A 26,393-nucleotide genomic window follows, 5' to 3' on the forward strand; every position below is an offset into this window, starting at 1 on the left:
GTAATTAATTTTCATCCGTTTGAGTTCCAATTCAAATTTAGCATCCACTTTCCTACCCTCTCCGTTGGTGTTTTGTTGAACCCTTTAGCGTTCTACTCTCTTCTAGACTCCCACTCATCCTAATACTATTCGCTGTCTTCAAGAATCTACTAATTTTCCACTTTGTCTTTCATTTGCTCACCCTACTCCCTTACAGGTCACATGCGTCCCTCATCGCCACTACTCGACTCGGTACGCGATCAATTCGAGGACTACGATCAGTTGGCGAAGGACTTTACGCGTGTATTCCTAAACGAAGAACCATCGTGCCTGCAACATGCGCACCTCTTCGATGTCGTCTTCTTAGTGGGACAATCGAAGCAGAAGGCGCGTTTCATAGGCGTACGCGCGATATTGGGCGTGCGCAGTCGCGTATTTCAGGTGAGTAAATGTTGCTACATATTTCTTTTCCTCTCAACTCTTTTTGAGCACTAGCACTTACTTGCTTTTGCACACAGGAAATGCTATACGGCATTCAGACCGGCTTCGGTTCACCGCAGATTCCTGTCGCTGAGATTTTTGCGCGTCCAGCACCATCACTGGTTTCACCACAAAACCAAAAGCCCAAAAGCAACAACTATCTCACCGTGCCCGATTCCGATTCGATACGACCAAAGAGTGTACCCTCTTCGCCGATGGTGAAACGCGCCTTTAGCCGCTTGGGCACAATCACCGCCGGTTGGGGTCGCTCGATACGGAACAAAAATACGAATCAACTGAATCCTGAGGACAAAAAGAAATGGATATCTTCAACGGATTGTTCCAGTAAGAGTCTCAATCCACACTAATACAAATATATCGATGTGTGTTTTTTTTTCTTTTTTATATTCCTTTCTCTTTCGCTCTGTACATGTTCTCCCTGTCTGCCGTGTAAAATATACATATATCTACACCTTGAACGTTCGTTGGTTTAATTGTGTGCTGGTGCCTTCAATACCTTGGAACGCGTGTTTTGTGAACTTTTTTTTCAAATATAATATATATAATCTAATGCTTGTTTAAATATATAACTCAATTTACCACACCTGACGCAACACATTCTTTAAAAAAAAAAAATATGTGGTGTGATTTTAATTTTAAATTAATGAAATTATGTCTCATTTTTCAAACTTGAATGCCGTATCCATTTTCCTCTTTTATTGGCTTGCTTTATTCACCACTAAAATATTTTTCCCCCTATTTTTACGTCATCACGAATGCTTTTTTTAACAAAATTCTATTCACAAAAAATATTCTGCATTATGCATTTGCCACAATGTATGTTTTCACTTTTTGTCTATATATTTTAAACTTCACCACACCGTAAAAATTATCTTTTCATAAATATATTTGATGTTTGTATGCAAATCTCATCATGACTTTTTATTATTGCATAATTTTATTTGCGCATATTCATCACCATTTTAACATTAAATAAATACATACTCATTTTACTCACCACACATATTCCAATTTATTTTCTCCACTCGCATAAAAACTGTTAAAATAATCAAAATCTGAATATCTTGTTTAAATATGATTGCCACAAAATTCACCACATTTTCAAAATAATTTTATTAACTTCATCGTATCATAAAAAATTATCCACAAAATAAAATTCTCCAAATTTGTATATCGTCGTACGCAAAAAAACTGTTTTTTGCAAACAACAAATTTGATATTCGGTTTAAACAAATTCACCACACATTCAAAACAACATATATAACTTTTAATTTCCCCATAACTTTAAAAATAAATTCACCACACTTTGAAAACCAATTTTTTCTTCATAATTTCTTCTTTATACAATCGGCTGCTTTGCAAAATCAAATTACGAACAACTACACCACCAAATATACCACACATTTTCGAATAAAATTTTGCTATAAATTGGACTTTCGAAATTTAACAAATAAAAATGTATGCTTCAAAATCTTTCAACCAAATATCAAACAAAATTTTATTGAAAAAACTTTTAACAATTGCTCTTAAATTTTTTATCTCAAAATTCACCACTCCTTTTTATTTATAAATATATAATTTTATTTAATTAAAATCGTGTGCTACTCATTATATCTTAATTTTTCATACTCACCACACTTTGTTGAGTAAATTTATTTGGGCAAATACTTACGCTTCACATAATCTTTAAAATTAAACGCTTACGAAATTATTCACGCGAAAAAAACCTCACCACACCAAAAATTTTCCGATACTAAAACCCAAACTCATCACTTATTTAACACACCACCTAAACGTTTAAAAAATTTGCAAATCTTCACTAAAAATATTCACCATACTTTATACTCACCACGCTATGAAATACGTCAAATAACATTTCCTTTGTCTATTTCTCACTAAAACATATCTCAATAAACGTACCACATTTTATACTTACCACAAATTTTTTTGCTTATTTAACCACTCGTATCTTATTACCTCATATATCACTCGCTTTATTTTGTATTTCACGTCATTGTTCACTATTTTATCCGTCGTTTTTACATGTTCACCTCTCACCATTCATGTTGTAATTTGTACGTAAATCTGTCTGTCTTTACTTTTTTGAACTTAAACAAAAAATATCACAAAAAACTAACAATAATTCACCTCCATGCATATATTTGCATTCCATTCACTTTTTCTTTTTCTCTTTCACCCTCGATGCCGTTACTCACTTACACTGTATCAACATGCGCCACCATTTATCACTCACCTGGTTTATATATTCTCTATAATTTCCCTTTTTATTTAAACACTTACCACTGCCCTTCCGTTTTTTTTATTGCTCCACTTTTCGACTTCATTTCGTCTTTCGTTTCGTACTCGCTTTTCTTTGTTTTTTTTTCTTTTTTCGTCGCTGCTCTTCTTCTTTCATCTCTGCAGATCGTGACAGCAAAGACAAAGACAAGGACAAACCGGGTAATAATCAACTTGCGGTGCCGCGACTCTCCGTGTGCGCTGACGCTCAGAAGGTGGATCGCGCGAAGCTGGCACAGACTGAATTCAACATTATCGAGTTCGATCCGGACACGTTTCGGGTGCTACTGGACTATCTGCATACCGGCACTTGTCCGCTGACATGTGTCTCCATACCAGGTGAGCAAAGCGTGGTTTGTCGGTTGAGGTAAGGTTTCGTCTAAACTACTCTCATCTAAATTTTCCTTGCAGGTCTGCTCTGCGCTGCCGAACACTACGATCTACCAGAGCTTCTGCAGGCTTGCTTCCATCATTGCAAACAGTTCCTGCGCATCGAGGTTGTCTGCCCGATGCTGATTTCGCTGGAGAACTACTACTGGCGCTACACGTCCGCCTCCGAGCTGGTCAACATGATACTCTCCTTTGTGGAGAACAAAGCGCATGCGCTTTTCAAATGTCCCGAGTTCCTCAATCTCTCCGAATCGATGGTACAGATGATAATGAATCGAGAGCTGCAAACGCCCGAGATACGAAAATTCGAGGCGATGCTTATGTGGGCAAAGAATAAGGTGGCGAAAATGAAGAATCACCCGAATAAGGACACACAATTTGAGTTCGAATGTATTATGGAACGATTGACGCGCGATCTCAATTTGTGTCGCATATCGCCCAGTGAGCTGTTGACGGTGGTGCTGCCTTCGAAAGCACTGAAGAATGAGCGCATCATGGAGACTCTCATGATGCAAGTCAATCTGGGCACTTATCGCATGCAGGAGTTGGACGAGTACCGACAGCAGTTGCGCAGCCAAGAATCAGCTGAGGCGACGGTACAAGTACATCGGGGTGGATGAGATAGTAAGAATGTTAGTTTCGATTTTGATCGCGGTGATGGTGGGGGCGGCGGAAGAAGACGAGGGAGCGACGACGACCGTGACGGTGATGGTGATGATGAGGACGAGGAAGGATTGGGCGCACGCGCGATAGCGATATCCGTGCGCGGGGTGTCCACAGAAACATACGATGCCCTAGACAACGAGGTGGAGATGTACGCCAGTTTCGAGGTGGCGCCGAGCACGAGTCGTGTTGCTGCACAAATGCAGAAAGTGCGCCGCAAGCGATGGGCGGCCGATGGCGCCTCGGGCAGCAGCGACGGGGGCGGTAGCAGTAGCGGCCCCAGGCATTAAGTGCAGCGGGAGAAAATTTTGCGATGGTGTGGTATATTGGCCATAGAGATGGGCGTGGAGAATTGGTGGGCGGGTGTGGCCTTTATTTCATAGACTCTTTAAACTTTAATTCGAAAATTTGATAGTTTTAGGCATTTTTGCTCAAGTGTTTCATTTCTCAATTTGTTTCAAGGTAACTCGAGTTTATTAAAAACTTCTACTATTCTTACAATCTTTGACGTGATATTGAAATACGCAAAATTTTGGAATTTAAGCAAAAAAAAACGAAATATGATTTCCAAAGCGTTCCACTGCCATGATTTGTTATATTTTAAAAATTTAAATTTCAGTGTTTCCCTTTTGGCAATCTCTTTCTTTTCTATATCATTCGCACTTTGTTCCAAGTGTTTCTTTACCTTTTTAAGCTCAGTATTTCACATAAATTCCAGTTCATTCCGTACCATTTGCACTTTGTTTCACACTTAATTCTTATTACATTTAAATAATTTCCTTGATTTTGAAGGTTTTGAATTTTTAGTTTCAATACCATTCGGTTTCACTTCTGGCTTAACTTGAATTTCATTTGTTCCACGAAAAATCAATCCCGATATCATCTAAATTGTCTGAAATTCACGAAAACTGCACTTAATTCATTTCCCCTTAACTCACCTGTACTTAAGACTCTTTCTTCGATTTCATTTGTATTCCTTACTTCTGAAATAAAATTGAATGCATTTCTGGTACTTGCAAATATTTTACATGTGTTATTAAATTTAGTATCAAATTCATTTCGCTTCCCAGTTTTTTTCTAAACCTAGTTCATTTCTTTTAAATTTCACTTTGTTCCATTGCGTTTAAATTTTACTTAAGTACTTGCCATTTCGCACTAAGTTTCATTACCATTTCGTTTCTTTCTGTTTCAAAAATTTCACTTCGTACCATTTCAATTCGATATCGTTTCACTTCACCATATGTCGGTGTTACTGAATTTATCACGTGTTAATGAGTGGCTCTATTTAATCGCAATTCTAAATTATTTTTTAGTGAGTCTTAAAACTGTACGTTCCAATTCCACACCGTTTCCCTTGATATTGTAACAGTTTACGGAACTATTCGCATTTATGACAGTGCGTAGCATGTCACCATAATTTTTTAGTAGTTTATGAAAAATCCCACATCGTTCCGTTCCAATTTCATATCGTTTCACTTTCATTTTATACATATTTATTGCTTTTATCATATATTTAACACTTTTAATAAACTGATAGCAAGTTTAACTCATATTTTTAACGCCCCCCTTCCCTCCTGCGACCTCGCTTGTCTTATCAGCCAATATGCCTAACCAATGCAATTTTTCGCAACTAGCCACACTCGTATCCGCCTAATTGTATGCTAAGTGACGTTATTACCGTGCGGTATTTGTTTAACCACCTGAAAGTATGCTTTAATATCTAACATGCCAATGTATGTGCTAAATTGTGTGATTCGAAATCGAAACTAACATCCCTTCAACTCTCACATTCGCCCCATAAATTAAAAAATATGCTGGAAAATTATTGAGAATTTGTAAATTCGTGGCTCTCAGGCCGCTGAGTGTGACTTTTTGCCAAGTTATGGCTGGCTTACACTGAGAAAAATAGAAAGTGAAATGAAATGCTGAAATGCTGAAGAACAAAAAATGAACCTAAAACGCTTACTGAAAAACAAAGACTTATACAATATTTTTTTTTTAATTTTAACGGTTTATCGCTAAAAATTTGTAAGTTTACTTCAAACAAGTTTGCATAATTTCGAAATTAAAATTCGTAATTCGTGAAAATTACAAAATATTTATAAAGATATTTTTAAAAAATATTGCAAATTGCTAAGAAAAATGTTCTAATCGTTTAGTAAAAATTATATATAATAAATCTTAATTTACATAATATTAAAAAAACGCGCATTTTTTGTGTTGTAAGCAAGTGTGAAAAGTAAAATTAGCTTGTAATTAGAAAAATTTGTATGTGAAGTGTTAACAAATATTGCTTATCATGCAAATGTATTATGTACCTTTGTTTATGTGAACATACATACACATACATACCTACATATACTGGTTATATACATATATTTACATTAAACGATATTCATGTATGTACATACTGACACAACAATCATACAATAAAGTTCTTTATATCCTTATATACTACTTATGTATATATGTATGTATATACATATGTATTTAATATAAGTACATATATTTCATATAAATATATATATAGCCGCGTTTTACAGGTGTAGGTGTGTAATTGTTGTAAAAAAAACTTACCAATAAAACTTTGTCTGCTAATTTTTCTAAAAAAAAATTTGCAACTAAGAAATACATTTAAAAAATTTTAAAGTGTAACAAGGCGTACCTTTATGGCAGACAGACATATTAGGAAAAACAACTTAAATGTATATAAACATAAATGTATATTAAAAATTATGGCAACTAACAATAGCTAAAATATTTATAAATTGTAAAAGCAACAAAAAATGAGAACACAAACTGAAGCAGCAGCTGAAGAATGGGGTATATTTCCAGCGAAAAAAAGGTAATTGGAAATGTATTGGTGTAATACTTAGCTTAAAACCAAAAGTCGGCTTCTCTAAATTTATAAATTGGCAAATCTTTGGAATAGAAATTATGGCTTAGAAATATTTTTCCAAAACCAAACTCATTCGCCTAAAAACGCAAAAAAAAAACAAACGCCATAGGGGTATTCTCTAAGTCCTAAGGAAAAACTTTGCTAATCGTGAAATCCGTACACCGTCCTAGGGTTTCGCAAGTCTTAGAGAATATCCCTTATATGTTAATAAAAAAAAAAATGTTTGCATTGTACAATACTGTCACACTATAAAAATAAAAATAAATAAAACTAAATGCATACCTACATATTTATATATTTATTTAACAAGGAAGAAAAAATTCAAACAAAATTTTGATACCATTTAGTATTTAGACAAACAAAATAAAAGCGAAACGCTCGAAATTTACTACAGCCGTGTAAGATTAACCTAATAAATACTCGCATAAGTATTTATTGAACAACAAATGCAAATAAAAAATACCAATCAAATATTTATGTATACATGTGTGTATATATGTAAATGTATACAACTTTAAGCATGTACATATGTACAAATATTTATATTCCAAAGCCAAAGGTACAGTATGTATGTATGTATATCAAGAAGAATATTTTATTTATGTAAATGTTAGTGGCGGCAGTGTGCACGAAATTTTTTTGCATTTACTTTCATTTAATTTCGTTCCAATTCCATTTTTTATATTTCAGTTTCACTTAATTCCGTTTCAATTCCATTACATTCCATTTCAGTTGGGTTCCACTTTGTTCCATTCCAATTTCGCTCTGTTGCATTCATTATCTTTATTTCCAATAGCAATTTTGCTTCTTTAGAAAGCGAAATTATGAATTTATTTTGTCTCGTTTCCACTTCATTCCAAAATGTGAGCTTCGATACCAATTTGTTTTCCACTCGAGCTTTAATGGTTCTTGGTCAAATTTGTGTAATATTTTTAAGCTACTTAACAACGACTGCATTAAGTGAACTTAACGATAGTATTTTCCCTCAAAGCATCCATTTTTCCATGTGTTTTGTATATTTACATATGTATAATACTATTTCTATGCCACTGACTTTAGTTCATTACCACTTTGTTACAAACATTCAACTTTTAAAACTGTTTTCATTTAACTAATATTTCTTTCCAAATTCTCTTTACTTTTAATTGAATTCCAATTTAACCCGTTGCAATTTCATTTTTCTTTTGGTAAATAAGGTAGCTTTTAAGATTTTCGATTAGTTTTCTATGAAAATCCTCCACCATTCACTATTTTTTTACCTTCCTTTTATTAACTCGGGATGTAACTATGTAATATTGATGCGCCTAAAAGATGCAGCGATTTCTATTCTCAAGTTACATACCTGATGACAGTACGAATGGCAATTATAATAGGGAGGTTCTAGTTTTTTAAACTATAATTTTATTCAACATCATGATATCTCTTTTTCTCACTTCGTTCCAAATGAGATTTTGGCATAGGCTTATTAGGAATTTAGGCTTTTTTTTATTTCTTCTCACATTCATTTATGTTTAGAGCTTTCTTGGCTTGAATTTAAAAATAACATGCAACACTGTTCCATTTCAACTTTTTGCGTTCCAATTCCATTTCGTTCCGTTTAAATTTTTATTACTTATTTTAAACGACTACATTTCCTTATTTAGGCATATTTTCCGAGCATTTCGTTTCAGTGTCGGGAAATTTTATATTTTTCATTTCATTCCATATGCGCACTGCTGCTAATAATCCAATTTTCTGTACAAAGCACTGTATTTTAAATAAATTTGGTTTGTTGACTAACAGTGACCACAACTCAACTGGAGAATAGCTCATCAAAATGTTTGTGCTGTTAAATGCTAATTATAAAAAATATATACATAAATAAATGAATAAATTGTCTATAAAATGTCTATGAAAAATTTTACACATTCATAAATTTACCTATACACATACACACACAGAGCATACATACATATACATTTACGATTACATATGAACAGAGAAATAGTGAAAAACAAAGAGCGTAAAGAAACATATGCATTCAAAATAAATGTAACCCACCAATGTATAAAAACAAATTTAGTATAGATAAATAATTTAAAAAAAAAGAAAATAAGTATGTATGTACTAAAAGAGCACTGTACAAACTAAACAGTCAGTAAACTATGGAAATTTTTAATCAGTCAATAAACTATGGAAATGTTAAATTTAAAAGCAAAACAGGATACATATTTGTTAAGTATTTCCTAAAGCATTTCAAATACTTGTGCAATTTGCTCGTTTTCTTGTTTTGTCATGTAGCAGCTAAAGACTTGAGTTAGGTAAAATAAAAATTTGTATTACATGCATACATATGCTCCACAGATACCGTTAAACTCGTATAAGTTCAATGTAAATAAAAACAAATCAGAAAAATTATATAAATGCCCCAACAGAAAACATATAAAAAATGAACTTGGATACACATTCATACATGTTTACAGTCATACAAAGAAATAATTGTAATAAATTTGCAAAGAGATGCATAAAACATGGAATAAAGTACGCTGAATATGAAAATATTTGAACAAAAATTTTATGGTTTTATTTTCGGTAAAAAATTATTTGCCACATCCAAACGGGTAAACAAAGGCAAAATCGAAACAAAAGTTTAGAGGTTTCATACTTTTCCATTTATACTAATTTTATGTCTTACATTTTCACTTCGTTCCATTGCGTTCCGCTCCCATTTTCCGTTTCATTTCCTTTTTATTTCGTTTCATCCCCAACTTATTTCGTCCGGCTATCCTTTTTTCTCGTTTCATTCGAATTGTGTTGTGTTCCCTTTTCAATTCGTTCCAGTACATTTTAATTGCTGTCTTCATTCCTTTTAACGCATTAAAAGCTTAAGGCGATTTTTAAGTTTTAAATAGATTCTCACGGACAGCTGGTATTGAACAGACGTTTCATGTTGCCAAGCCATAGGCATGAACTGGAGTTCTTGGGCCTCAATCAGATTTATGGATTAATTAAAATTTCAATAAAGCACATAAGGCGTGGCACGATGTTTTACGTAGAAAGTCGCGTGTTTCTTTTCCCCCATCTCTAGTTTCGTCTACGTTCCATTCCATCTTCCATTTGTTACTTTTTCTTTGCTGCTTGGAATTTTCCCTTTTCTGTGCTCTGATTTTAAGTTGTGTATCTTTAAAGCTTTTTTATTTAACAATTCACTATATAGCGCTAAATGTTTTTATTTATTTCTTCATATCCATCAACCGTAAATGGTACCGCAAAAAATTTGCAAGGCAAAAAAAAAAGAAAAATTCAAGGCGAATTAATATAAGGTGATAGCAGGAGTACAAAAATAAAAATTTACATGTATTTTGTTTTTGCTTTGGCGTCATAAACTGTCAAAATCTGTAAGAGTGTGTGTAGAAATTCAAACAAAATTTTTCAGTTTGATATCAGAAGCCGTGCGGCGAAACACATACACCAAATCAGCTGAGCTAGTAACACCACCTATACTATAGTAAATTCGCCTTGGAAAAATTATTATTTAAAACTATCAGACATTATATTCTATGTAACTAAGCTGATTTCTATTAAATACTACCATGCACCAATATGAATACCTTTTTATGGAACTTCGCTACTTTTTGAAGGTGATGGAATTTTTTCCGTTTTCCTCCTGCTTCCAAAAAACATCCCTTACAAAATCTTTAATAATTGACTCAAGGCGAATTAATATAAGGTGATAGCAGGAGTACAAAAACAAAAATGTACATGTATTTTGTTTTTGCTTTGGCGGCATAAACTGTCAAAATCTGTAAGAGTGTGTGTAGAAATTCAAACAAAATTTTTCAATTTGATATCAGAAGCCGTGCGGCGAAACACATACACAAAATCAGCTGAGCTAGTAACACCACCTTATATAAATTCGCCTTGAATTGACTCATGCCTTTTGAATAGAAAACATTTTTATTTGGATTTTTCTCCTACAATTTTAATATTAATCTGCATACCACTAGGCACCAACCCAACTTAAACGCTGAAATCATTTGTCGCCCCAGCAATGCCACTTCACTCAACATTTTTCTCCCAGTATTGTCACTTCAACTTTACAGTTTGTTTTATTTTTAAATTACTTTCAATTGCGAGCAAAAAATTACGAACAATTTTTTTTTTTAATTATTCGGTTCAAATATCCGCCAATATTAACGTTTGATATCCAAGACTAAAAAGTGAAAGCACTAAATTAAACGTCCGTTAAAATTCCAATATCACCATCCACATTTCCGAATCAACAGAAGAGTGCATTGACATTCGCAATTCTACACCAGTCAGCTCAAACTCGCGGAGAAAATTTTCAATTTTTATACACTTTGAAACTCAGCCAGCATATGGAATCCATAGTTAGAGCCCACCAGCACGTTAGCATCAATTCGTCGACATCCGGTGCGTACAATGTCGTTTGCAAAAAATGCATTTCCTCGCCTAAATTCGCACACTTCGATGATTTTTTGAACCATAGTCATGCTGAGCATGGACCCACAGTGCGACGTGTGAGTGGTAAATATATGGAGAGATAACTGTATTGTAAGGAAATTTTGCTTTTTTCCGCAGAGCGCGCTCTCGATCATAACGGAAAACACGCTTATATCGGCAGGCGGCAGTGTAAGTTGTTTGCTCCAAGCTTTGCATAATCACTCGCTTACGTTTTGTCCACCTTTTCGCCTCCCCTTTGCAGATTTCCCACCTGAGCACGGGCAGCTGCCTTAGCACAACCCTCACCGGCTCTTCACACTCCAACGACTTGTCCACCACAAACACTGACAACGAATTCGACTTGCGCACGCTCAAGCGGCAATGCATGCTAGACGTCATTGAGCTGCTAAATAAATGTTTCTGCATCTGGCATCGTCCAACTCGCGCCTCCGTGCCGCGTAGCGAACGACTGCACGCCTATCAGCTAGTGCTGATGAGGCTGCGCGAGCATCTGCCCTTCGCCACCTTTCGCGATGCGCGCAGCATTGTGCGACAAATAATACGCGGTTATCTGCGCAAGCAGCGGCTGAGTGAAGGTGATGTCATAACGCACAGCGCGCGCCTAAACGTGGATCAACACGACGACGACGCTGACAACTGGCAGCTGGAGCGCCAACTAGATGCCATAAAATCGCGCATCATTATGGATAGACTAGCCTTTTTGCGGGGCTGTGATGACAACGATGTGGAGGAAGTGAGTATGGGCACTCCAAATTACTAATTCCATTTTCATGTGAAGCGCTTCCCAAAATCCACAGCTCGTCGCCGACAAGCTTTGCTCCTTCTGCAACATTGGCTTCCACAATACTGAGACACTGTGGACTCATATGGTCAGCGCTCATCTGCCTGCGCACAAACAAGATCGCAGTGGCTGCAGTGCAGCTGACACCATGGCCACTGAGTCCACGCTTACATTGAGCCGCAAGCGTTCGCGTAGTCATATTTCACGTTCGACATTCGAAAATAGTACGGATGTCACACAGCAGTCGTACTCGGGCTCGGAGCCCTCTTCCTTGAGACGTAGTCGCCGTAGAAGACGAGGCATCTGGCGGAATGGACAACGCGTGCGTTCGAAAAATAAGGTGGTGGGTTTGAAGAGGGTAAGTCCGACTGATTGACCGAGAGGCAGATGCCTTAAGTTTGTGTTTTCGCATTGCAGATCCGGCAACGTCGCCGCACGCGAAGTAAAAGTGGCGCAGACGATGTAAGTGTGGCTTCGCAGGTAAGTGGTTTAGATAGCTTAAGGCTTGACTCTAGTAGGGATACATGTCCGATTCGGTTTGATTATAACGCAAGGTACATCCAGGTCGATGATAAGAAAACAGCTTATGACAGCTTGTGGACAATATGTCGCTATATTCTGAATAATTCGCGCTCTGCAAGTGTACATTATATTACCAATAAATCTGACATGTTTCTATATAGTCAAGCCAGAAGTTGGAATTTCACAGCCTCAGACGCTGCAGCAATTTCCGGTTAAATTTTCGACATTTTTAAAATAAACCTCAAAATAGAGTTCGGCAGTAGATTTTCCAGCTTTTTCAATGCCTTCCCTGCAGCTTAATACATCATACTTTCCCTTTTCTCCCGCCGCAGCAATCGAATCTCTACCTCGCCGACTATAGTGACAAATTCCTAGAGGAGTTCATCGATCTCTACCGCCAGCAGGAGTGTCTGTGGCAACGCGACTCCCGCACATATCGCAACCGCAGACTCAGAGCAGCTGCCTACGATGTGTTGCTCAAGAAATACTGCCAAGCGCGCCAGGTTTCTTCCGTGAGCCTCAACAAAATCAAATCCCTTATACGCCGCATGCGCAACTACTATGTTCGCCTGCAACAGCCAAATGCTAATCCTTACCGCAGCCACATTTGGCAACGAATGTCCTTCATCGATCAGTGTCGCACGCCACCGGCACGCAATAGGCACAGCAGCAAAAGCAATGATATCCGTGATACGGACTACGATTGTACTGTCTGTCTGCGTAGATTCAAGCGCGCCAAGTCTTTTGCTTCGCACATGCTGAAGACACATCCGCCCACTGAATGTCCACCCTGTAGCGAGACCTTCAACAATGCCGATGAGCTGGTGCGGCATTTGCTCTTCATACATCGCAAGGATACGGGCTGTCCACTTTGTCAGGATGGAGAAAAGGAGTGGAAGTCCTCGGCTCATCTCAACAAACACTTCTTCGAGCATCGCTGCCCCAACTGCGCTGAGATGTTTCGAGATATCATCAATTATCGTCGTCACCGCTCCAAGTGCCGCAATATAAATCGATTCCGTTGTGAGCACTGCAGCTCGAAGTTCACCAGCACTATGGACTTTCGGCGTCACGCAAAAGCTAGCCACCAAGATGAGCGGCCATTCAAGTGTAATGATTGCGAAACCACCTTCAAGTATTTGGCGCCTTTGGCTAAGCATCGAAGACTACACAAGCGAATGAAGCGCCGATATTCGGCGTAGAAAAAAAAACTTAAGGTAACAAGAGGAATGCGTGCAAGTTCAGGACCAGCGCGATTTCTATTCGTTCATTTCGATATATCAAGTAATTGTTGTAAAAGGAAATTTTAAGTTGAATTAAAATTTCCCATCACTGAGAGGATAATGATGAGCTTAATTCTTTGCTAAGAAAAGGACAGTAACAAAAGTCTGTTTTTAATACACTTCCTTAGATTTCAGAGGTACATAGATGACTTTTTTGGAAGGTTCGTGAGGCAAGGATGGAATGTCCTGTTTTGAGGATCTTGAGAGAGCTATGGGATTGGGATCCAACTTCAACCCGATCTTCCTCCTAAACCTATAAATTGAAACTATAGTTCCTAAACCAACTGCGACCATCCAAGAATTTACCAATTTTCGCACAGGGCAAAGCAGATAATTATCAATTTTAGAGATATTTTCTGTATTTTTCTAAGGTATCTTAACTCGTTAACCAAACTTAACATTGCTTAATTCACAAATAACAATAATTTAACAAATAGAGTGGCAGATAGTCTATGTCAGCTCACTTTGGATTCAAAGCCAGCTTTTATCAATCTTTGCCTGCCTTCGCCGATGTAATATTTCACCCTTATCTTCAACGGGTTCAGCTTCATCATAGTCATTATCTATTTCCTCGCCAGTAGCGGCACCACTATTTTCAACACTTTCAAGAATTCCATCAATGATTTCGTCCCTGTCCTCGTCACTTTCAGTGCTTTCTCCGCTAAGAATTCTATCAATGATCTCATCGCTATCCTCATCACTTTCAAAGTTTTCCCCGCTAAGAATTCCATATTCGTCACTTCCAATATCTTCGTCATCTTCGTCACTTCCAATATCTTCGTCATCTTCGTCACTTCCAATATCATCGTCATATTCGTCACTTCCAATTTCTTCGTCATATTCGTCACTTTCGCCGCTATCGCCATATAAAATTTCATCGATCATCTCATCAATGATTTCTTCGAAGCTGGCTTCTTTCGATGATTTCTCGTTGCCTACAACGTCGGCAGCATCCCTCATGCGCACCACGTTGCTGCGATCTCTCTGGGCTGAGCAGGGACCAGCGTGTAAGAAACGAATTGTTGGAACTTCTAGATATGAAAAATTTTTGTTAGAACTTGTCATGATTATAAATTCATTGACTTGAGTTAGAGGGACTAAATAGAGAATCCGCTAGAAGGAAGCAGAAGGCTACGAGGGACTTAATTGTTCTCTAAGAACTTTATAGTGTATTGGAGATTCTTAGGAGCCCACAAAATTTCTCCCGATTTTTCTAAACCCTCTAGCCTTCCACATCCTTCCCTTCCATTTCCATTCCATCCTTTACTTACTTCTTCCCATCGACTGTCGCAACAACTTCGAACATCTGATCTTATTGTTGAGCACACAAGGTGAGGACGCTGTCATTTGCTGTCCATCCACTAGCGAACATACTGGCCAGTACAAGCGTGGGCATATCTTTTCCTCGCATAGTGGCTTCGGTGTAGTGGGCACAGGTAGTGTCACAGCTTCATCTTGCCGCTCGACTGAAATGCCTTCGGCCGTAACGAGAGCTGGGAGACTTACGGCGGCAAGGATCAGTATAGAGTAGATTGTACACATCTTTTTATTCCCTGATTTACACTTAATAGAATTACAATGGATGTAGTTTCTTAAAATTTTATAGTTAATAGTCGCTTAAATACACTACGTATTGTGATATATCGTTCGCCGCATTCAGTGCCTTATAAGTTATTTACTTGAAGGTTAAACACGACATTTTTTCCAAACGCACCGAAACTAAAAGTGTGACAGCAGCTGTGCAAATTGCGGTTGTTCTTGGAGTAGGTGGCTAGGTGACATTGTTGCTTAGTGCGTGTACGTATTGTTTGCTTTAATAACGATGGAAAGGTGTAGCAAATACAAGCAAGGTTTTAACTATTTGAATTAAGAAAGCATGTTTATTGAGTAGCGCCTACAGTCGACGTTCGGCCTTCAAAAGTTCAATTTACTGAGAGTAGATAAATGACCTTCAAATAGTTTTTCAAAGTTCAATCTACCAGATTGAGCTTCTCTGAGAAATATGTGGTTGTATCTGAAACTCTGGAGAGTCAACCTAAGCAGGCTTCACTTGAAGCTCTTGCTAGTTTCGAACATGTCTAACAAACTTTTTTGGTTTGCTAAGCAAAGTGCAAATCAGTCAGTTAAGTTGGATTCGGTCCCAAGTTTCTGAAGTCTTACAGCTGAGCTCGAGCTCGCTAGTGATGCAGGTAATGAGCGAAATTTGAGCTGCTAAAATGGTATGAGATATTCACGAGACGAGATTTCAATCAATTGATTGATACGATGGACCTCAGATAACTAACTAGCCCGGTAGATAAAATTGAGGACTTTGTTAAGGGGTTACATTTGGACAAGTCCCGCAGATATTTATACACACACCGTCCTCCTGTTCTTGATTAAAGCTGCACAATTAAACAGAGGGCGCTCATTTTAACTACTTCTGCCGTAGTCACTGTGTGCGATACCTAGCCTTCCGGTGTGTGTGAAGCAATAAGCTTGGGCGCAGTAAGAAATGCGACGATGTATCTGAGGCTTCGCATACAAATTTAACTTTCGTATAAGGTCATTCCAGGCCCTGTTGATTTTTGCTCTTTTTGGAGCTCAGCGTTCTGCAACTTTTAAGATCCGATCGCTCGAGATAATCGACGCAGCTGCTTCTAAATAATGATTTGTTGGTATTAGGATTCCCTTCCCTTGGACGGTCTTTTTTCTAGAGATATTTCGATGAGCAGTTGCCGAAATTAGATCTATCAAGAAGTGGGTGTAGACGATATAAAATAGGATTCTGCATTTCGTAGCCCACTATTATTTGGTCGTAGATAACGCCGGAGCCGTAAAAGCAGCCCAATTATGTATCTAACGAGACGACCATGTGCCTAATCCTGAGGAAATCACTAACACTTATATTCGGAAAACGCTTGAGAATTTTGGCAGTAGAAAGGACCGTCCTCCTCAAAGGTAACCCGAACTCCTTCTTAAAACCGTTTTTATATCAGTTATCGAGTATATCGAGTTCTACATTGTAAACAGATTTAGGTGAATGAACTCCACCGTTGTCCTATTTACCAAAAGCAGGGAAGTCAACTTGACTAGACCCACATTGGCAGGGGCAGAAATTGGGATCTCAGAAGAGGCGAAGTTCCTAGAGGTAACTCTGTACTCAATTGGCACTCACATCGCTGGAATGTTGCCAACAAGGCTACAAGCGTAACCTACTGGTCTTTCAATAAGGTCGTGAAACCCGTTGTTACATGTGCGGCACTGGCCGGGTGGCCAAAAACAAAGCAAGTAAGTGAGGGTGACACCTTGAGCAAGCTACACAGCTTGATCTGCGTGGTCGTCACAGGAGGTATGCGCACCTGGCGAACGGATTTCCTTGGTTTAATTACAAGCATTCCTTCTCTGTCTAATCTGATTGAAAAGAAGGCCTGCTATAGCACCAAAAGTATGGTATACCGATGGATAGAAGATGGACGACGGGAGTACTGAGGCAGGCGTGCTTGGACCAAGTTCCAGAAAATTCTGCAGAGATTGTCTGAGGAGAAGCACAATCGGGATCACAATAAATATTATGTCCGATAGTTAGACAGCAGCATTAAAGGCCTTAGACTCATTTAGAATGACATCAAGGCTTGTGTACAGTTGTAAACTCTTCTAGGAGCCCATAATAGCGTGACGCTAGGGTGGGTCCCTGGGCATGAAGGGTTCAAAGGCAACAAACGGACTGACTATCTAAAGCATATACCGCAGAACTGCTTAGGAGTTGAGACAATCAAAGAAATTCATAACTCCTTCCGGGAGGAACTCAAAAAGACTCCTTGAACTTAGCCAGGATGCTGTTAGGAGTCTTACAGGCTACCTGACAGGCACTGCAAGTTAAGGTATCATTTAAACGAAATGGGGCTTCCTGTAGAGACGGACTGCGGGTTTTGTGAGCTGGTGGAGGACACCGCAGAGCATATTCTCCAATGTGCTTTATTTCTTAAATATCCTAAGGTTGGAGTCGCTACAGTTAGGGTTTAGCACAATAGACCTTTTTAGGCCGCAGTGTGAGCATACCCGACGTAATAATAATAATAATAAAACTACATTGTGTAGTGAGAAACGGTAACAACTATTTACGCCTTCCGTGGCACGAAGAGAAAGTTTTGCTAAATAAAGGTTAAAAATGGGCGAGCAGAACCCGACACCCCTGAGGTAATACCTAAGTTGCCACAGCCGAATTCGAGTTAACTTCGCCACTTTCGAAAAAAAAAAAAATTTTTTTGTTTGACTAAAATGTTATTTTTGTTCACTTCTTTGCACATAAATTGTTTGTTAAAAATTCTCCGCTTTTTGCGAGATCTCTTCATTATCTTATCCATTAATTGCCTACGCCTGGCGACGACACGTCTGCCACGATTTCCAGTAGCTGTTCCTGCGGTATTTCTTTGATTGCACCTGCCAGCATGCAGGAAACGTATGCCAAGGCGTGCTAAAAAGGAAATTATTCATATACATATATTCGTATATATTTTTACTTCATATATGTATCTGCGTAGTAATTTTTACACCTCATGAATGCTTACAAAAAGTGCCCCTACTGCGGGCGCAACGTCTATTCGCTCTCGAAACGCAACAATTTTCGAAAGTACGCTTTTTGCCATTGTACACAGTGTTGCCGTTGAGAATTTTCAGAAAGTCGCAAAACAAGTGTCATTGACCAAAAAAGGGTAACCATATTATTTTAGCTTTTCTTTACTAGTAAAAGAATAAATCCGTTGAATTTAAAAAGAAAATAGCTGGACAAGCTTTGCACAAAATAAGGTTGCAAGCATACACATAAATTTAGTTGTTGAAAGGAGAAGAGTTGCATTTCCTTTAAAAGTTTTAAATTATGAATTTTTTCGTACTTACAAGAAAAATATTTTTTAATAGCATGGTTCGGTTAACATTTCCTAAAAAAAGTCGCACATAATTTTGGAAAAGGGTCAAGAAATTAAATTTTCAAAAAGTCGGGTCAAAGGGAAGGGGCGCTTAAAAAGGGTCAAATTGCCCCTTTAGTCGCACAACGGCAACACTGATTGTACATGCCACAAACTGGATTATAGTTGTGGGAACAGGGATTGGTACATGGCACACGCGTTGTTGTCGTCGCCGCAGCTGTTGTTGTGCTTGCCGCTGTCTCGTCGACTGCTCGTAGGGCAACGAGACTAAGCCCAAAAGTGCAAGAGCAATAAAATGCGCATCCTGATGAAATTTTTGTTTTTTTCGTTTGTCTGAAATTAAGTGCAAGTTCAAAGTTAGCACACGCACCTAGAGGAAGTGTAAGTTCAACTACATATATTTGGGTTTTTTATACTTATGCACTTGTTTACATTACTTGAAGAAAGCTAATGAGAATTTGTTATTCGATTTTTATCCAACTGCGCAAATAAAAAGCGCTCTAAACGCATAAAAGCTGCGTACTTCTCGGGTAAATACAGAATTCAGTGGTAAATATTGTTTGTGCATTTCGAATAATTTCACATTATTTCGCGAGGAAAGGTTCGCTTAACTCTCCTTATTTGGCATAAAACTTTTGTCGTTTTGGACCGAAATCAAAAAACTACGCCGGTTTTCTTTTCCCACTGACAGTTTAGAAGCTCGTTAAAACCAGCCGGTTAAAAGATATCATCTGGAAGATCTAATTCGAACTACTACAGTGTGTCAATTCGTATACTTTGCGCTTCTACAAAATCTCGGAGACGGTAGATTAACAAGGCAATTCGGGCCAAGATAGTAAAAAGTTTTTAGTAAGACAAATGAAAGACAGATGGCAAGATAGCTCGAGAGACTTCTAGCAAAAAAAGTCTTAGAAAAAAAGCTCTTTCATTCACCACTCGTGATGAAAAGCTATTTTGGGAGAAAGCACTTGTACATCATTTAGCTTGCTTCGCTCCAATAGTTGCAATGGCCGAGTGAATAGCACAGTCGTGCCGTTCGAGAGTTCCGAATTGGAGCATCGGCAAACGGACTTTTTTGTTTTTTTTTTGTAATTTTTTTTTATTTTTTAATTACATATTATTATTTTTTTCATTTATAGATGTTATTGCTTAAAAAAATATGTATATATTTTTTTTTTATTTCATTTAATTTTTGGAAACTTATTTTATGTATTTTTTTCTTCTTTAATTTATTTCGCCTTTATTAATTTAATTTTGTTTTAATTTTTATGTCATTCTTTTAAAAAGAAGAATATTTTTTTTTTTTAATTTCATTTTAAGGTACTAATTTTTTCTTAATAAATATATTTTTAACTTCATTTTCCTTTAATTCTTAGATTTTATTTTTTTTTTAAGAAAAATGTAAGTTATTATTTCACTTAATTTTTATTATCTTTCTTAATTTGTTGTCTTTTTTAATTTAAATATATTTTAGTTTTTAGATTTTGTTTTAAATATAAAAATGTGTTTTTTTTTTTATTTTCCTCTTTTTTTGGTTTACTTTTTTTCTAATTTAATTTTTGTGTCTATCGTTTTAACAAAATTTTTTTGTTTAATATTTTTATTTATTTATTATCTTTTAATATTTAAAAAAAAATATATATATATATGTAATTTTTTTAGTTCATTGAATTAAAAAAAAATATTGCATACTCAAAATTTTTCTAAGAAATCTACATAAAATTTCGAAGTTTACCAGAGGCCATACTGGATCCGCCATTTTAAATTTCACATTTATGACAGCGGATCCGTAATTAGCGATCCCAAAATTTCGAATCATTTCTTTAAAGCTTCGAATTTTGGCCGCACTGCGCGTCATAACAATTTAGGTGCGTGCAAATAACATCTGTCAGATACATGCTTATTTCGGTGCGACGGATGCCATCAGCACGAGTGCATAATAGGCGTGATTAATTATCTTATCGTTTTTTATTACAAAGCAAGTCAAAAGCCAGTTATTTGCATATCTTTATTATTTTACATTTATAGTTATAGTGGTGGTTGATTTAGCTTCTCGTTTTGCTATCTAGAGACAGCCGCGTAGCTTCATAGATGTTTCTATGGTAAAACCTAGTACTGCATAAGTACTACCATGTAGGGGCACCAAGGAAGTCGATCAGTCTCATTTCGTTATCGGATGCTTCTTCATAGAGGCTGAAATTTCTGACGGTGGGCCAAAAGATCCCTTCCTGCCGCACCCTGGAATTGAAGTCGCTAAGCAGAATTTTGATATCGAGACGGAGGAAGCGATCGTATGTGCGCTCCAAGCGCCCAAAGAAGACTTTCTTGGACGCCTCATCCATCTCTTCCGTTGGGGTGTTGGTGCAAATGAACAAGTTTTTGAAGAATCTCACTTTTATGTGGTCTGTAGCCCGTCGACTGGGTTCAACGACAGTGCTCGGCAACAGATTCTCTCTTCGACCAGAAGTCCAACATACATAGTTCATAGAAATTTTTGGATGACGGCGAAATCAGCCTTCGTATTTTTGAGGACATCAACCGGCCTCACAATGTAGTCCTTTAATCATTTTCAGTGGCCTAGGCTTCGTTGTTCTTTTGAATAGAGTTTGTTTAAAGTGATGGGCCCCAAGCCCAGCGCACTACCCATTGCTGGGAGTTTGCCTTCTCACATTAACTCGTTACCAAATGGGTGCTCAGTTGCTGTCCAGAGGTGTAAACACCGGAAGTTGTGGGCTGCAACAAAAATCATTTTGGCCATTTCCTAGCGTTGGCCAATTAAAAACTTGCCCACATGCAGGGCGTTCTGGACCCGAAACCATCCCCACACACTAGTTTATAAACAGCTCATTAAATTAAACTTTGAACGAGGTCTCGCAAAGCTGATATCGCCGACGTCCACGTTGCGTCCAGCGCTGCCACTGACAGTGAAATAGGCATAGTGCATCGGATTAAAACACAGCGGCTCCAAAAATATACAATGCAGATCGCCATCCTGGTAACAGAGGAAGTGGAGCGCATTTGGCATTTCCAATCTGCGTCAGTTGGCACAGAAAAGAAACGCCTAGCGTACTTTGTTGGACTCGGCAACAATCGCTTAGGCGCTTACAGCGCTAATCAAGAAAAAGGAATAGACTTACGAAATTTTGGCTTCTAATCTTGGATGTAAATATTTACACGCACTAGAACAAATACAACTAAACCCATAAACTTATTATGTCTACATCTGGTATCGCTTACTGTCGAATGAGCCATATGCAAATACGAATGGTGTTTTAGTAGTCAAAACATATTTATTTGTTTGAGATGAAAATAAAACAAATTCACATCATTTAGCAGAAGAAATTTACTGAGGAGAAAATAAGCAAATATGTACGTGTATACAAACATAGGTATCGCAATATTTATCATACCGATAACATTTGGAGATGTGTTTTTCTATATGCTATGAATATTTATATATGTATATGACAAAATGCCAATAAATAAAAGGACAAATATGTGTGTCGGATAAAATTTTAGTTTGCATATTGATAAATATATCGTTAAAATAATCGATAGATGTAAACATTAATCTATCGATGAATTTAACAAAGTTTAAATCTAGTCCTATAGGATGAACTTTACAAACAGTATCCATAAATTTGTCGCCTAGATCAATGGAGTTTCCTACAGGGCAGGGTCAAGTCAGGCTTTTAACCATGAAATGCTAAGCACTGGGCGGAGTTGACTCGCCCGTCAGTTATGTTCTTTCATGATGAAACAGCAGAGTACTTTACCTGCTGAAAAACAAAAGCTTTGATGCTCAAACCAACACGGATGACGCTGTCGTCCAAGCCAGAGACTGATTCGAAGAAACACTTTCAATTATTCAGCATAGTCGTAAAAATAGTGTCCTCATCAACTTCTTTAGAAAAAGAATATGGAGGGAACTATAAAAAGGCCTATAAGTTCATAAAATCTAAGCTCGCAATCTGGTTACATGAAACTTTATAGGTTTAAGACGATGGAAGTGAAACCGGCACAGTCCAAAGTCAACGAACTCTAAGGACTGCTCTGCCTGAGTATCTGCCTGCTCGAGATCTACTAAACATACCCCCTCTAGCTTCCAAACTTAAAGCAGAGAAGCTTTTCCTTTTGTAACAACTATTTTCAGGAAGAAATGTGGACCGAGGTATGCGTGTCTAATTTGCCATCCAAGATTCAACTTTGAGCACAATTTTAATGCCTTCTTTCCAAACAAATTTGATTGGAAGGACCGAAGTCTTGGAAGGCTAGCCATTTCAATACCTTATTTCCAAGCAGATCTGCGTGAGAAAGGTAAAGGCCTTAAGCTGGCACACCGATGACGAAAAGACCGACCATGCCAACAGTGCAGTGGACATTGGTTTACAATCAAGAAAACTGCTATTCACCAGCATGACTAAAGGCAACTCTTTATGCCAGGTCAACGTGCTAGAGCTATCTCTAACACAGTAGGTAGGTTCGCTTACGAAAACCAAAGCGACGTTCTACGCCTACAAAGTACACGCAAAGTTACTACCATGTTGTTGAATTGTGATTAGGCATTAGAAAGCCTCGCATCTATCGGTTCTCGGTTGCAGTAAATGCATGGGACTTCAAGCAACAGATGTTTTTTTCCGCCCTTTCGGACTGACTGAATAATATTATACCTAACAGCAGAGCCACTGTGGAGTTTTTACCAAACCTAGATATTCCGTTTTCGTAGTCCTAGGAAATTGACGCATTTCTTAAGGGATCATCCGAGGTCCCAAATCATAACAGCGTGGATAAGCAAAGACAGGTTTTGAATTGAAAGTTGTAACAACATGTCTAACTCAGGTTGCAGCGACAAGCTAACTTTCTACCTCCTCTAAGAGTAATCTAATCTACTAACGTTCCGCTAAATTTCGATAAGGCAACGAAGTGACAATAATCTCTAAAGGTGTTTGCCCTTTTGTCATTTTAATGTCTAGTGCAAATCCGGCATTATGCTACATTACTACATAATTACGAAGAGTTTCGCATATTGAATATGCGTCAGAAGCTCGAAGAGGTGAGCGACCGAAAAAAATACAACAGACCTAGGTACACACAGATGCTTTTTTATGATACATAGATTATGTATTTAAAGAAATTTATGTGCGGAATTTTTTTCTTTTTTTTTAACTATCACTATTGAAATAAATTGCCTCTACTCGGGATAGCTATCTTAATACATACTCGCCTAGGATAGGCATAGTGTGATAAGTACTTAGTGTATTATTTACGCAGTTGTATGAAAACTATAAACAAGTTCTCATCCGCTTTCTTCGGTTTATAAAGTAAGTAGAGATAAACGTATAAAAGTCCAAAAGTTTTGCCATTGTAGCATAGTTTCACTAACGCCACGTCTAAGTGCGTTTATTCCCGAATATCAAAGAAAGAAGAAAACACAAATTAAATCAGGATGCGTTTCTTATTGCTATTGTCACTTTTGGCCTTAGTCTCGTTGTCCTACCAGCAAACGTCTAATAGCACAACTGAGGCATCCACAACCACAGCAGCTGGTGGAAGTTCGAATACAACAGCAGCAGAATCGTCAACAACAACGGCGGCAACGTCAACCACTCTGGTACCCTGTACCAATCCCTGCACGCACGCCTATAAACCAGTTTGTGGCATGTACAATGGCAAAAAGCGTACTTTCGAGAATCTTTGCATTTTGAGAGCGAATAGACGTTGTGCCCGCAAACGAGGTACTTTGGGTAAGTGTAGAAATTTATAAAAGTTTAAGAAGTATATTTTTACATTTTTTCTTAACTATTTCTTCATTAGCACGCCTTGGCATACGCTATTTATATGATGGAAGATGTTAGGCTACCCGTTGTCACAATAAGTTGTTGAAGAAATAGCCGAACACGAGGCTTCAAACTGTGTACTATTTTCAAATAAAACATAAAATTAAAAAAAAAACATGTCTACAAATTTTAAGAATTTAATTGGCCAGCAATTGGGGTACTCCAGAAGCTACCTTTCAGGATATGGTTCTTAGTCTCTACTTGCATTATTTTTTCCATTAACTATGTATATATATGTCAATTTTTATGCCAATGACCCAATAATTTTCGCCACCGGTTGCTTTGTCTTCATTTTCGGGATATGTATTTCTCTGCTTTCTACTTAGGTTAACGTTTAGAACACACGCTCGCGCAATAAGACCGAATAAAGCTGTATGGTTCAAACAAATCTTTGCAACCCCACCTCCCATGATATTGCCACTATTTGTGAAGCTTCTGCCTGCCTATACCACGATCATTTTTGCTCACTTTTGTCTCATGTGATTAACTTTTCGGCTGACGTAATTGCTCCTTTCGAAAATTCCTCGATTATGATTCATTTCGGCAGCGATTCTCATTTTGAAACTCCTAGGAACTCAAATATCGAGCATATGCAGGCGATGTAGTGATTATGGCCACCGATTGATCTCTTCATTAAGAAAAGTGCTTCACAGAGTGCCCTGAGGTTAAGGGAACTTAGACTGTGGAAAGAACGTACGTACGGGCATGGACGTATCCTGTACTCCTTCAACGACCTAAGCATTCGCAAATAATCTGACTGAATTTATCCTTCACTTCTTTCAAGAAAACCTTCCAATGTTTCCGCCAAGAAAGAAGTGGAATGAGCCTCTTTTTTATAAACCCTTCGAAGTATCAATTTTTACGGACGGCACAAAAATGGATTTTGGCATAGGGTGGCGGCAATTTTTTTCACCGGCCTCTAAATCGAAGAGTCTATTCGACTACCGAAATCGGCCAGTATTTTTCAGTGTGGCAGAGGTCTGTGCCATCAAATAAGCATGCAAAATAATTTTTGGCTCGAAGTTAGCAGGGACCAGCTTTTCTATTTTCTCGGATAGCCAGGCAGCGATCAGGGCACTTGCACCTATAAGCATCACCTCCAGCATAATAAAACAGTGCAGAGAGAACGTTATGGCTTTAGGTGACAGACATGTCGTTGCACTGAACTGGGTGCCGGGACACAGCAGAATTCATGGTAATGAAATGGCTGACAAGCTAGCCAGGAACGGGTCGGTTCTGGATGTCTCAGAGGCTGAGTACATTCTTGTGCATCGGAGCTATATCAAGGGCCGCATCTCTCAGCACTAGAAAAAGTTGGCTAATAGAAGGTGGAAACACCTACAATCCTGTAGGGTCTGCAGGAGTCTGTGGCAAAACGCGCTGCATTTCTTATGGAACTGAACGGGAGGGACCCTGGGCCGTGGGTGTAAGACTAAGACTGCAACACAACACTTCTTGTCATAGCTGTAATTCATCAGATGCAGAAGAAACAGTGGAGCACCTGCTCTGCGATTGCCCAGCACTATGTAGGACAAGAACCAGGCTTCTAGGCAAAACCTGCTACTGCGTTTTAACAGACATACGTGATATTTACCCACTGCAACTTCTTAAGTTCTTGGACTCCGCATGCTGGATTTGAGAGAAATAACAGACCAACCAACCAACCATAGCGATATCGGAGTGCCAATTTGCTTGTCTACGCTGATATTTGGAAGACTTTGTCAACGGTTGACCGAAAGAGCCCGGAAGACTCAGCTTTAACTTCGAAAAGTAGCGAAACCAGTTTCGTAATTTGGCGCCCATTTTCACTCAGGCACCCACCATTACCATAAGTCCCATATCATTTTCGACGAACTTGTACTGCATTTA

General features: G+C 37.9%; 4 protein-coding genes across 4 annotated transcripts in view; 3 read left to right on the plus strand and 1 right to left on the minus strand.

The window, feature by feature from the left end:
- The window catches only part of LOC118748671, a 361,645-nt gene extending 357,195 nt beyond the window's left edge, over positions 1-4,450 (plus strand). Inside the window, exons 17-21 of the mRNA XM_036483268.1 lie at positions 197-420; positions 498-804; positions 2,905-3,117; positions 3,190-3,780; positions 3,853-4,450. Of these exons, the coding sequence (XP_036339161.1) occupies positions 197-420; positions 498-804; positions 2,905-3,117; positions 3,190-3,780; positions 3,853-4,121 (1,604 nt within the window). The 3' untranslated portion in view covers positions 4,122-4,450. The remainder of the gene's footprint in view (positions 1-196; positions 421-497; positions 805-2,904; positions 3,118-3,189; positions 3,781-3,852) is intronic.
- Positions 4,451-10,905: 6,455 nt separating this feature from the next.
- LOC118748674 (zinc finger protein 354B-like) lies at positions 10,906-13,774 on the plus strand. Its single transcript, XM_036483271.1, has 6 exons — positions 10,906-11,250; positions 11,312-11,362; positions 11,436-11,927; positions 11,992-12,333; positions 12,393-12,455; positions 12,830-13,774. The coding sequence occupies exons 1-6, from the start codon at positions 11,089-11,091 to the stop codon at positions 13,697-13,699; spliced, it is 1,980 nt and encodes a 659-aa protein (XP_036339164.1). The 5' UTR covers positions 10,906-11,088; the 3' UTR covers positions 13,700-13,774.
- A 456-nt stretch (positions 13,775-14,230) lies between these two features.
- Positions 14,231-15,491, minus strand: LOC118748673 (acidic leucine-rich nuclear phosphoprotein 32 family member E). The gene is made up of 2 exons (XM_036483270.1): positions 15,052-15,491; positions 14,231-14,811 (listed from the first exon to the last, which is right to left on the minus strand). The coding sequence occupies exons 1-2, from the start codon at positions 15,320-15,322 to the stop codon at positions 14,252-14,254; spliced, it is 831 nt and encodes a 276-aa protein (XP_036339163.1). The 5' UTR covers positions 15,323-15,491; the 3' UTR covers positions 14,231-14,251.
- Positions 15,492-18,868: 3,377 nt separating this feature from the next.
- On the plus strand, positions 18,869-24,631 carry LOC118748217. Its single transcript, XM_036482594.1, has 3 exons — positions 18,869-19,068; positions 24,056-24,431; positions 24,502-24,631. Exons 2-3 carry the CDS (start codon positions 24,134-24,136, stop codon positions 24,540-24,542), a joined length of 339 nt encoding a protein of 112 aa, XP_036338487.1. The 5' UTR covers positions 18,869-19,068; positions 24,056-24,133; the 3' UTR covers positions 24,543-24,631.
- Positions 24,632-26,393: the final 1,762 nt, after the last annotated feature.

Source organism: Rhagoletis pomonella, unplaced genomic scaffold (genome assembly GCF_013731165.1).
Source record: "Rhagoletis pomonella isolate Grant_MI unplaced genomic scaffold, Rhpom_1.0 Rhpom_scaffold_00013, whole genome shotgun sequence".
NCBI classification, from domain to species: Eukaryota; Metazoa; Arthropoda; class Insecta; order Diptera; family Tephritidae; genus Rhagoletis; species Rhagoletis pomonella.

Excerpts from the sequence above, each read along its gene's own strand:
- LOC118748217 (XM_036482594.1), top strand. The coding sequence starts at position 24,134 with ATGCGTTTCTTATTGCTATTGTCACTTTTGGCCTTAGTCTCGTTGTCC. Across the intron at positions 24,432-24,501 it reads CCGCAAACGAGGTACTTTGG|CACGCCTTGGCATACGCTAT; the intron begins GTAAGTGTAGAA and ends TTTCTTCATTAG.
- LOC118748673 (XM_036483270.1), bottom strand. The coding sequence starts at position 15,322 with ATGTGTACAATCTACTCTATACTGATCCTTGCCGCCGTAAGTCTCCCA. Across the intron at positions 14,812-15,051 it reads GCGACAGTCGATGGGAAGAA|AAGTTCCAACAATTCGTTTC; the intron begins GTAAGTAAAGGA and ends TTTCATATCTAG.
- LOC118748674 (XM_036483271.1), top strand. The coding sequence starts at position 11,089 with ATGGAATCCATAGTTAGAGCCCACCAGCACGTTAGCATCAATTCGTCG. Across the intron at positions 11,251-11,311 it reads ATGGACCCACAGTGCGACGT|AGCGCGCTCTCGATCATAAC; the intron begins GTGAGTGGTAAA and ends TTTTTTCCGCAG. Across the intron at positions 12,456-12,829 it reads ATGTAAGTGTGGCTTCGCAG|CAATCGAATCTCTACCTCGC; the intron begins GTAAGTGGTTTA and ends CTCCCGCCGCAG.